Below are 12961 nucleotides of genomic sequence, written 5' to 3'. Positions count from 1 at the left end.
CTTACTAAAGCTATGTCTTTAATTTCCTGTTTCATAGTTAAAATCAAGAAGGACTAAGGTAGTTGTTGATCTGCATCATATAGTAGAGCATTACTTCTTCAATTTGAGTGGGCAGTGGAATCCCTGGAGGTCTTGTTAAATGAAACACAGATTGTTGGGTCCCATTCCCAGAGTTTCCAATTCTGTAGGTGTGGAGTGGGCCTCCAGAATTCATATTTGTAAAAGTTCACAGGTGATATTGATGCTGTTGGTCTGAAGATCACACTCCGAGAACCACTACTGTAAGGCAACGGTGTTCTTCTACATCACGTTTTATTGGGAAACTGCGACAGCTACTCTGGTATGAATCACTAGCTTAATCCAATTTGGTATTTTTAAAGTCTTGTAAGTTTAAATTAAATATTGCAAATGCATTTAATTAACCATCAATTATCTTCAAACAAAATAATACGGTGGAACAATCTTGAAGTCATAGCTATCTGATTTGGAAATACATTAGAGATTATTATTGGGAGTGAAGGCTATAGATTTCACTTCCTCATTATGTATACAATCATTAACAATGATTTGCATTTTTAAGGAATATTTATTTAGCATTCTGAATGCTAAATAATAAGGGATATTTAGTTAGCTTTCTAAAGTAAGAAGTTACAGAAAAATCAAGACATAAAAAGTATATTACATAGGTTGAAGAAATAATTACATTTTCCCTTCAGAAAAGAATAACTTTTGATTCAGTTACTAAGTTATAAAACTCAAGCCAAGAGCTGGAAAAAAAGATAAATAAGACAAGATCCTGGACCAAGGAACTTACTGTTTGTGGAGGGTGGAGGGGGAGGAGAAAGAGAGAAAAGGAAATTAATTAAAAAGCAGTATGATGACTATTACAAGGAGCCAGTGTTACAGTGAAGCACTAGTGGAAGGGTGGAAGCTCACCAAAGTCTCCCTAGAAACCGTGTTGTCTGAGCTAGATTCTGAAAGATGAATCAGAATGTGTCAGGTAGTCAATGGAGAGACACGGAAACCGAAAAAGGATTAAGGCTCGATGACTGACTGATGTACAGTTCAATAGCACTGGTAGATATAAGACTAGAACATGGACCCAGGACATGAGGTTGTAGAAGTAGGTATGGATGGATGTACTTCATGAAGAATGTGCTCTGTCATGTAAAATAACATGCATTTAATCCTATAAATAAATAGTTGCAGACTGTAAAAAACAAAACAAAACAAAACAAACAAAACAAAAAACACCTTAGGGGGAACAACATAGGTTATCATATTTTACTACAGATTATTTATTTTGCCAAATATGAATATTAAAAAATGTTGGCAACTACTATTTAATGTTACAATTATCTCATTAAATTAACCCCTAAAACGAATAAACAAATGAATAAATAGATAAAATTATATAAAAGTAAAAAACTCTCTATCTGGACTTAAATTTTTCTTTCACCAGGGCCCAGTAATACTTTGTAACAAATCAACACTTGTACCAGACCAGGATATGGAAACCACAGCTGGATGCAATAGAGAGCCATGAGTGGTTTTCAGCAAAGAAGAGACATCACCAGATTTGTATTTTAGGATAACTCCTATCAGCAGTGTAAAGCATGAATTATAATATCAAAACGAGAAGCAATCCAAACTAGAGAAACCATTTCAAAGTTCGTTTCAGCTGTCCAGGTGAGAAAGGAGACAGGGTTGAATTAAGGCTGTAATGATAAGAATGGAGAAGTAAGAACACAGACAGTATTTATTTATGAGGTAGAGCCAAGAGAGTTGGTATCCAGTTGGATTTAACGGTTAAAAAAGGAAGAGTGCTTCTACCTTTAGTGGCAAGATTCCTTCATACACATCAGAGAATGCTTTTTCTCAAATGAGAGAAATTAGATAGGGTTGGGAGCAGAAAGATCAGTATCGGGTAGGCAAAATGTCAGGTGGTTCTCAGCAGAGATGTCTTGGCTGGGATTATGAACTGAGGTAAGAATACAAAGAAGGCAAGACTAGAAAAGTGGATGAGATCACCAGGTGTGGACTGAAAAGAGAAGGGAATTCAATGATTCCATTCTTTCTCTCAGTAACTGCGTACTGGGCAACTGATAGGGACCAGGCACTGTTCTAGGTGGGGCAGGTAAATCCATGAGCATATGAATTCCCTGCCTTCATGAAGCAGAAGAACAGCACAGCCAGCCTTTCATTCTGAACAGATCCCTCTGGCTGCTCTGTTGAGCAAAGACTGGAAAAGCAAGAGCAGAGGCAGGCAGAGCAGCAGAATATATGCTAATCTGCACTAAAAATGGTGGTGGCTTGGACCAAGGAGGCTGTGGTGACCTTGCTAAGGAGGAGTCAAACTGAGAACATATGTAGAAGGTATGGCTTGAGAATATGCTAATAGATGGATGGATGCATATGAGACATGAGCAAAAGAAAACAGATAAGCTTTCTGATCTCACCAACCAGAAAGTTGGGGGCTCCCATTTACTGAGAAAGGGAAGATACAGGATGATGGGGTTCAAAGTTTCATTTTGAACACATTCAGACGGAGGTTCTGATTGGAGATCTAAGTGGATATGTCAAGAAAACAGTCAAAAATATCAGTGTAGAATTTAAGGATTGAGAAAGAAATTAAGAAGCCCACAGTGGGCCACCTGGGTGGCTCAGTAGGGTTAAGCGTCTGAGCGTCTGATCAGGTCGTGATCTCACGGTCCATGAGTTTGAGTCCTACATTGGGCTCTGTGTGGACAGTGAGGAGCCTGTTTGGGATTCTCTCTCTCTTTCTCTCTCTCTCTGCCCCTCCCCTGCTCGCTCTTTCTCTCAAAAAATAAAGAAACAAAAATTAATTTTTTCTTAAAACAAGCCCAGAGAACACCAATATTTGAGGGCAGAATAATGGAGGGGCATCAAGAGAATGAAGGTAGGAAGGTGAGGCTGGGAGTAGAAACAGTAACAGAAGGCAGCCTCCAGGACCAAGTGATCGACAGGCACAAATATGTCAGAAAGATCAAATCAGTATCAACTTGGCAATGGCCTCAAATAGAATGAGTAACAGTAGTCTCTCTGAAAAAAGAAGGGGAAGGAAAAGATGGGTGAGTGAAATAAGTATACAGATGAGTAGAGGAAGCTGAAGGAATCGTTTCTGGCGGCCTCTATTTTCTCTGTAAAAGAGGAGAAAAAGATCAACAGTGAGAGAGACTATAAAGAGGATCCAGATAAGATGTCTGAGAAACAGGAAAAACAGAAAAAAATGGAAGCTGACCCAAGCCTAGAACAAAAGACTGAATGGATGTCAAAGGTCTGCAGGATACTAAAAACAGGCTTATAAAAGTTGTAGTGACACGAAATATGTACTCATTTATTCTTCCATTGAACATACATCTATTCAATACTTGCTATGCGCCAGGCACCATTCTAGGTTCCAAGGAGTAAGAGGAGGATATGTGGGGCAAGACCTCTGCTCTTACTACGCTTATATTCTAGTCTGGCAAGACAGACATACACAGGTATACAGCTAAGCGCAAGTTAAATGGTAAGAAACGCCAGGAAGGAAATCCTTGGACATGGAATGAGTTGGGTGGGAGGGTCACCTGAGATGATGAAGCCCCATCTCTTGGGGAGGTAGTCCTTGTGCTGAGAGCTGAATGAGGAGGAGGAGGAACCAGTTCCGCGTAGACTTGGAGGAATGTGTGGCTTTCTAAAGTCACCTGCATGGCTGTGTGACCTTCTAAATGAGAGCTGGCTGCTTAAGCATGAGACCAGAGAAGGGGACGGAGAGGACTGACTGACCACAGAGGACTGGTGGGGTTGAAAACAGCCAGATGTCATGAAGGCAGTGGAGATGAGGGCCGGAGCAGCTGCAAGGCTGTCCACAGAGGCAGGGCTAGGCTGAAGCAGAGAGAGGCCAGAGGGGCAACGAGGTGGGTGCCAGGCAAGTGCGTCAAATTTTAGAAATACCCCCATCTCCACTGCATTGGAGTGCTACTATATTACCTGAAAATCATTAGTTAATAGACAGAAATACCACTGAAGAAGATCTGTTTCTGTCTAAATGATTAGGAAGTACAGATACTTTAGAAGCCCTCAATATCTGGAATAAACATATACATTAAGTAGTTAAATAGGATTCAAGTTATACAGACTTTTAGAAATGCATCTTTCTCACCAATCACTGTAGTTTCTGGAATGAATATTCAAAACTTCTATGTTAAACAGAAGAATTACCTTATCAATATCCTCCTCTTCGTCTTCCTCTTCCTCCTCTTCTGAAAAGTCAAGCAGTTTCTTTGCTAGCAATGGATGCCACTGAAGACACTTTCGTTTTGGTCGTTTTCCAGCCCCTTCTCCGTCTGCTGAGTGATCTTTATTTCTATTACTGCCTTTCATTACTGTGACCTGTGGTAAGGAAAAAAAGGAGAGAAACAGAGAGAAATCAAAGTAAATTTGATTAAAATTTGTTTATTTAGCTTCCTTAGCTTTAATTGGATTATAGTTTTAATGACTAAAGTATCTACCAGCTCAGGCATTTACTGGATTCAGTAAGAATTCTAAGTACATAATCAAACATTCATTTTAGTTGGCTGAATGGAGCTAATAAAATTTGCCTTTTGTGAAATCTACTTCCTTCCACTCCGTAACTTCAGAACTCAAAACCCGAATACAGCAGTAGGATGCCTACAAGTTACTGTCACCTGTTCACACTTACTCGGGGTAGTGTTTCTCAAAGCTGTGCATCAGAAGACTGTGAAAAGATGGAGAGAAGAGGTGCTCACAGAGGTGGCCCTCCATACATTCTCCAATGGCTCCCATTTTATTGTAATAATTTACGTTTTGCACTCTACCATAAGATAAATCTGAGCCTGGAGGGTTAGTAAGCAGAAAAAATACTCTGTAAGCATCAAATGTTTGGATTAAAATAAAACTATTTCACAAGATGACACACAATTTTTAAAAAGTAGCTGTGTGCAGCCTCCAAGGACCCAGTGCATGAAATCACTGTAGGTCACTTAGCAAGATGAGCACCCTCTGTCCCCATCTGTGACACACATAATCACAAATATTTTGCATCTCTTCATTACATATGCACCCGAATCCAGTAACCAAGTTTTGCTCCCTAGGCTTTTTGTTCTTGCTCTTACCCTAAAAGGTGATTGGCTGAAATAGCTAAGCAATGACCAGACTATGATGTGACAAAATCTTTTCAGAAGCCTAAAAACTAAGTTACTTTTGGATGACTTGAAAAACATTTTTTCTTAAAGATAAAAACAACACACATTCATATTTGTGCTAAAAATAGCACAAAATGAGGTTTGCATTCTCCATCACACCCAGCACCACGGCCGAGAGGTAAATCACACATGTCAATTTCTTATATGCATTCTCACAGTATTTTCCTAGTTCAATAGTTCTCATTCATTCATTTTAAGTAACAATATACAAATTATTGTCCATATGTACTCATGCAAAAATTCAAATATCCAAATGCTATCAACTTAAATGGTTCATGCTGATGATTACAAATACAAACACAGTTGCTGATATCACAGAAAAGTATAGCCTTTTTGGTCAGTAAAAGTGTGCATTGGTCCAAATGCTTGCAAAGTGGTATCAATAAACTTCTAATGCCATGTTGCTAAAACTAGATTTTCATAAAGTTTCAAGATTCATTCTGTTCTGAAGCCTTTGAAACAACATGGCATAGGCAAATTTATCCTGTCTGTCATTGTTTCATGTTTCATGCTTAGGTCTTCCTCATTTCAAAACAACAACAACAAAAAAATCATTAATATTTCTCTCTAGCACTGGCATGATTTCATTATAAAAAAGAATTTTAATACTGGACCAATCTGTAATTCATTCTGATAAAGGAAATAAGGATCTTATCCTTTTTTTCCCAAATAACTAGCCAACTCTCCCAGCAGCATTTGTTAACTAATCCAGCTTTTTCTCATTCCTTTGAAATGGCCCTTTTATCCTACACTAAATTACTTTATGTGTACATATCTATTTCTGGATTCTCTTCTGTCAATGATCATTTGCCTCTAACCTGTTTGCCTATCCTTTGACCAATTTTAAAAACCTTAGGGACTACATCATTCTGTATCTTCTTTTATATACAAATACAGCAGTAAACACAGCCATTTAGAAATTTTAACTTGCACAGATCATGCTCATCTAAGCCAACACACCTTTACCGTCCTCATTTTGTAATAACTACAGAATATTCCAAAATAAAAATGTATTGCAATTTATTCAATCATTCCAGTATTGATAATCAGATTATTTCTTATGCTGCAGTAAAATCTTTATTTTAATAAAATTTTTTAAATCTCCATCTTTATAAAAATCTTCAACTTATTAAAAGCTATGTTTAGTCAAAAGAAGGAGGGAGAGAAAAAGAAAAACATGTTCCTATGGCCTTTTTATTTTTTATTTATTTATTTTTTTTAAACGTTTATTTATTTTTGAGACAGAGAGAGACAGAGCATGAACAGGGGAGGGGCAGAGAGAGAGGGAGTCACAGAATCTGAAACAGGCTCCAGGCTCTGAGCTGTCAGCACAGAGCCTGACGCGGGGCTCGAACTCACGGACCATGAGATCATGACCTGAGCCGAAGTCGGACGCTTAACCGACCAAGCCACCCAGGCGCCCCTCCTATGGCCTTTTTAGCAAGAAACTTCTGCTGAGTCTCTGAAGCAATTATATGATTCATGTGGCTGCATCGAGAGTGTAAAAAGTTACTGAAAACTCTAAATGGAATTAGTTATCTGCTATGCTCTTAATAAAGCAACAAAGGTTTCTCGTGAACTGATAGACCATAGACCATTTAACAATTCTCATTCTATCTATAAATAAAATTTGGCACAGGCAACCCAATTTCCAAAAATACCAATGCTATGTAGAGAGAAGAGGAAGCCGTTATTTTTGTGGCTTATTAATCACTTCAGGATGAGCTGCTTGAGTGGCAAGTAAACCCATATGGTGGCCCCAATATTTTCGGAGGTATAACATTTTTATGGCCTTTTGTTTTCCATTTAAAAAAATCCCTTTAACATTTCTTATAAGGCTGATTTAGTGGTTATGAACTCATTTAATTTTTGTTTGTTTGGGAAACTTTATCTCTCCTTTAATTCAGAATAATCTTGCCAGGTAGATTATTCTTAGTTGTAGGTTCCCCCCGCCCCCCTTTCAATCCTTTGAATGTATCATGCCACTCCCTCCCTTCTGGCCTACAAATATTGCTGCTAAATATTTGATGGGTCTTATAGGGGTACCCTTGTATGTAACTAGTTGCTTTTCTCTTGCTTTTAAGATTCTCTTTAATTTTTGACATTCTAATTATGATGTGTCTTGGTGTGGATCTCTTTTGAATGCATCTGGTCAGGTGCTCTCTGTGTGTCTGTTTTCTTCTCCATGTTAGTGAAGTTTTCAGCTATTACTTCTTCAAGAAGTTTTTCCCTCTCTCTTCTCCTCCTGGCACCCCTATAATGTGAATGTTAGCATCCTGTTACTGTCCCAAAGGTTCCTTAAACCTTATTTTTTACAAAATGATTTCAGGAGTAGTGACTCGTCACTTACATGTAACACCCAGTGCTCATCCCAACAAGTGCTCTCCTTAGTGCATCCTTATTTTTTTTTAATTGTTTTCTTTTTGCTGTTCATCTGGGGCGATTTCCACTACCCTGCCTTTTAGATGTCTGTTCTGTTCTGCATCATCTACTTTGCTGTTGATTCCCTTCAGTATATTTTTCATTTTGGTTATCGTATTCAGCTCTGACTGGTTCTTTTTTATATTTTCCTTCTCTTTGTTGAAGTTCTCACTGGGCTCATTCATTCTTCTCCCAAGTTTGATGAGCATCTTTATGACCATTATTTTGAACTATTATTTATCAGGCACACTTTGTTTCATTTAGTTCCTTTTCTGAGCTTTTGTCTTTCATTCGGAACATATAATTTTGCCTGACTTTCTGTGTTTGTTTGTATGTATTAGTAGGCCAGCTAAGTCTCCTGGTCTTGAAGGAGTGGCCTTACATAGGAAGTTTCCTGTGGGGCCTAGAAGTGCAATGCCCCCTGGTCACCAGGACCAAGTGTTCCAGGGGTGTCTCCCGAGTGGGTGGTGTACAACCTCCCGTAGTGGCTAGATTGGAATAGGTGCAGGTGCTCTAGTCAAAGGGCTGGCCCCAGCCTGGTTGGCTGCAGTGTCTGGCCATGCTATGGTAGCACTAATGGGTGGGCCTGGACTCCAGTGTAGCTGGCTGAGAGGCCTGGCTACTGTGGTATTGCTGGGCAGGGCTGGCCCCTTGTGTAGCTGGCTGCGAAGCTTGGTTATGACTGTTGTGGTCATGCTAGTGAATGGGACTGCCTCCCTCCCTGAATGCCAGCTGCTTTGTGGGGACTCTAATCCAGGCTGAGGCTATATGCTGGGTGCAGTGGGGCAGGATCTTTTGGGGGCGGGGGGGACACACAGAGGTTTCAGCCAAGGGCTCTTGCTGAGTGTAGTGAGATAGACCCACTCTGGGGAAGGCTGGGGGTGCTAGTCCTGGCCAAAGTAACTTGCTGGGACAGAGGCTGCCTGGTGGTGGGGAGCAGCAGGAGAGTGGGAGCCACTTTGCTTGGTTGCAGTCTCAGCGAAGGCTGCCCACCAGGGCAGGAGCCCCTTTGGAGGGATGTCTTCTGGGGTGAGTCAGCAGAGGAATGCAGGGGGAGGAATGAGCAGTGCTAACAAGGTAGATGGAGAGTATCAGAAATGGCTCCCACAAGCGACAAGGCTAGCTAGGTCAAAGGAAAGAAAAATGGTGCCTTCCAGTGAATGCTTCCATTCCCAGAGAAATTTCCTACAGATTCCTGCTGCTCTGGCATATACCCTAAAATTAGTCAAAAAACATTCTTCATATATGGTCCAGGTGTTTTTCAAACTGCTCTCTGCTGGGTCTTAGAGCAAGGGAGATTGTGCGTGAGTCCTTTAACATCAGAGTCCTAGTTTCCCATAGCCCTCTGCTCACCTGTTGTTAAGCCCTGCTGACTTTCAAAGCCAGACATTATGGGGGCTCATCTTCCTGGAGTAGGGGACTGCCCAATGTGGGGCTGGACCTCCTTGCTCCTCAGAGAGAACCTCTGTGTTGGTGATATCCCTACTGTGTCTCTGCCCCTCCTACCCTTCTCGGTGTGGCTTTTTCTTTTTATCTTTAGTTGTGGAAGACCTGTTCTGCTAGTCTTCAGAGAGAGTTGTTCCATATATAGTTGTAGTCTGAGTACGTGGTCTGTGGGAGGAGGTCAGCTCAGAATCATCCTACTCTGCATCTTAATCCTATCTTTGTTTATGTAACACACTTTTTATTTATTTATTTATTTATTTTTATTTAAAAAAATTTTTTTTCTTAATGTTTTTATTTATTTTTGAGACAGAGAGAGACAGGGCATGAGCAGGGAAGGGGCAGAGAGAGAGGGAGACACAGAATCGGAAGCAAGCTCCAGGCTCTGAGCCATCGGCACAGAGCCTGATGCGGGGCTCGAACTCACAGACTGTGAGATCATGACCTGAGCCGAAGTTGGACGCTCAACCGACTGAGCCACCCAGGCGCCCTTGTAACACACTTTTTAAATAAATAATAAAATAAATCAATGGGAGACTAATTAATTATGCTATTTAATTATGTGTGACTGTGTTTAAGTACATGTGCCTGTGTGTGTGTGTGTGTGTGTGTGTGCGCGCATAATTTTAATATTCAAAGACAAAATAGTATATACCAAGAATTAAATTAATGGATGGTACATGTGGCTTTGAGGTTCAGAATAATCACATTCACATGTGATTTCTTTCCCATGTAGTGGACATGCCACTATAGATACTGTATGTCTTTTCTGATAATCCCCAAGTTAATCTCTCCTTCCCCAGAAATCCACTAGACTTTGCACTGCTAACGACACCACATTTTCCCTTGAATTACAATTATATGGATACATCCTACCTCCCTCACTAGGTCTTTTATTAATGATCCAAGACTATTTACCTTTATGTGCTCAGAAGCATCCTGGCTCAGTCAGTTGTGAGAGTTGTTACAGGCAACCATGTGAATCCCTGCACTAAATGGTGATAATTCATTGTTTTCATACATCCAAATGGCTTAAAAATTAACCCCTGTATCTCTCATTCCCCTGAATTCAGATATTTTCTCTTGATTGGGAAAAAAAGGGTGACTGAAAACTACGTGTAACTGTGACATGCAAGCTGCGGTGGCATGTGGTGTGTAAGAACCATCAGCCACCTGAGCTGTGGAAGAAGAACAAAGGAAGAGGGACAGAAATATTTTTACCATTCATTACAGATGGAAACGTGAACAAATGAACTGGACATGATATACTTTGGACAAAATAGTCAGGAAATGTGTAACTGATGTAATGACTATGAAATACCTCAAACTATAAACTGGATACTTTAATAATTGATAGTTATCTGATTACTTTTTAATTTCTTACAGATCAGTTTTCACACGGTTGAAAAGAAGAAAAAGAGTGGGGGGAAATGATGCTCCTGATGATCAGTCAGAAGTAATGAGAAAATAAGAAAGGACAATGAAAAGAAAGGATGACGAAAAAGTAGAAGAGACAAAGAAGGCAGACTTTTGAGACTTAAGCCCATTACTCTTCTTATTTCAACAATAAAGAGAAAACTGTTAATTTCTGACAGTAACAGAGGCTTACACTTGTAATTATTTTGCCACTAAAAACCCCATGTATTATAAAGTTTGGCTTCCTGTTCTTGAACAAGAACAAATTAAGCTAACCTCTATACACAACAAACGAAGCAACGGGCAGACTTTATTTAAAAGGGGTCATTTTCCATTCTGCACTGCAACTCCAGAATAACTGAAATCAGATTATTTAACTATCAGTGGACTCTACTTGAAAGACTCAGTACCATCAAATTATACTGCTGAGATGGTCAAATCACAGAAGCTAAAGGTCCTGATCCAAAATCCTGAATATTATTTATCTTGTAATAACAAACCAATCCGTGTGTGCCTTCCTATGCCAAGATGAGTGACTCTAATTAGATAATCACTGTTTAACTAAATACAAGCCAACTTGGTGATAAATTTTTAAAAAGTTAATTTAACTATTATTCAGGTTTTCATTTTATTTATTTTTAAATGTTTATTTACTTTTGACAGAAAGAAAGCATGAGCAGTGGAGGGGCAGAGAGGGAGGAGGACAGAGGATCTGAAGCAGGCTCTGTGCTGATAGCAGAGAACCTGATGCAGGTCTCGAATTCCCAAACCATGGGATCATGACCTGAGCCCAAGTCGGACACTTAACCAACTGAGCCACCACGGCACCCCTTAACTGTATTACTCAAAAGTAAGCTCACTCATGAAGACTTTACTGAGGTCAAAATCCTTCATGAGGATTTTAAAGAAGAAATGTCACAAAAGAAATGGTACAAACCAAACACCACACTTCACAAAAGAAAACAATGGACACTGAAGCCTGGCAGGTTTCATTTGGAATCCTGCGTCTGCCACTAACTACTTGTTATAGAGTTATTAATCTTGTTAACCTTTCCTCATATGTTGAAACTGAATAATAGCTCTACTGTGAGAACACTAACACAAGCTCTCACTCTGTGTTAGTAAATCCTCCCTTTTCCCACAAGCTTTTTAGAGGGAGTATGGGTTTTAACTGACAGCCTCGGCTTGCTTAAACTCAGCCGAAGATACTGTTCAAAGAGAACACATGTCTTCCATTTAACCATAGCCCACGTGCTTCCAAGATGATAGAATCCCCAGACTCCAAAACTGAAAAAGAAAGATGGAAAGTTTCCTTTCCTTTGTCTGTGTGATATACAGTCAGAAACAGTTCCTTGGCACAGTCATAAATTTTGTGAATGAGATCCTCTTAGTCTTTCTATCATCTTGTCTTACAACGTCGGCAATCAGTACACTTCAGTCTTTAAAACACTCTGTGAACTGAATGCTGTCACAGGGGCATTTTAGAGTTTCAACTGTTCCCTAAATGTCCCAGTAAAATCCCATCCAAATCATATTAATGGAAATTCAGACCCAGTGAGACAGGGGAAGGTAAAAGAGGCCCATGAAATCTCAGTGTTGGACACCACACATTCTAACGACAAATAAGGCCTCCCCTAGGTCCAACTAGGACGGCAAACCTTCACAATTCTCTCATGTCTACAGAGAAGAGGAAAAACCACCCAAAGAGACAGCGACAAATGGTGGCTGCAGAGTTCCACGCAAATTAGACTGACCTGCTTAAAATCTTCCTTACAGGGAGCCCTGCTGCTTTCAAGACACACCTTGCTTCTGTCTTTCCATGGGGTCCTGCTGACAGAGAAGCTGGCAAACACACCAACTCTGAAGCCCTTGCTCACCCCAACATTCTCCCATTTTCTGTCAAAGTTCTTCTCATCCTCCAAGGCCCAGGTCACATATCCCTTCCTCTCTAAGGCTTTCTATAAAAAATCTTAAAAATCCATCACTCTCTGCTCTTTGATTGTACTTGATCTTATTAGGTCAAGCACACCAGTGTTTTACAGTTTGTTTTACCCGTGCCAACCTCCCACCCACTCCCCAAAAAACCCAGGATGCAAACTTCTAGAGGGGAGGTGCCATGGTTTCTTCCTTTTCCGTCCCAGGGAGTGGCACTGAGCCTGGTACACAGCAGGCCCTGAAAAAGTACTGCTCATCATTTCCTCACCTAACACTTAACCACATATAACAACTGCCCAGAACGATGTGTTCCTAGCAATAATTTTTAAAACAATACTAGTATGCAGCTACTATTTATAGTTCCTATGTACTTAATGTTCATTATCTCATTTGGTCCTCACAAGAAACCTCTGAGGCAGGTACTACTATGAATCCCAGCTGGAGAAGCTGAGGGCTAAGTAACTTGCCTAGGGTCCCACAGTTAGCCACGGAGAAGATGGCATCAGAACCAGGAAGCC

At 40.2% G+C, this 12961-nt stretch overlaps 1 protein-coding gene across 7 annotated transcripts in view; it reads right to left on the bottom strand.

Moving 5' to 3' along the window:
* The window catches only part of BBX (BBX high mobility group box domain containing), a 282183-nt gene that overhangs the window by 99044 nt on the left and 170178 nt on the right, over window positions 1-12961 (bottom strand). For all 7 annotated transcript variants that reach the window (XM_042955358.1, XM_042955354.1, XM_042955353.1 and 4 more), the window contains one exon: window positions 4225-4395. In XM_042955358.1, coding sequence (XP_042811292.1) covers window positions 4225-4386 — 162 coding nt within the window. In that variant the 5' untranslated portion in view covers window positions 4387-4395. The remainder of the gene's footprint in view (window positions 1-4224; window positions 4396-12961) is intronic.

Source organism: Panthera leo, chromosome C2 (assembly GCF_018350215.1).
Source record: "Panthera leo isolate Ple1 chromosome C2, P.leo_Ple1_pat1.1, whole genome shotgun sequence".
NCBI lineage: Eukaryota > Metazoa > Chordata > Mammalia > Carnivora > Felidae > Panthera > Panthera leo.
Note: the sequence above shows the minus strand (reverse complement) of the source record. Positions and strands in the feature narration are given on the sequence as shown.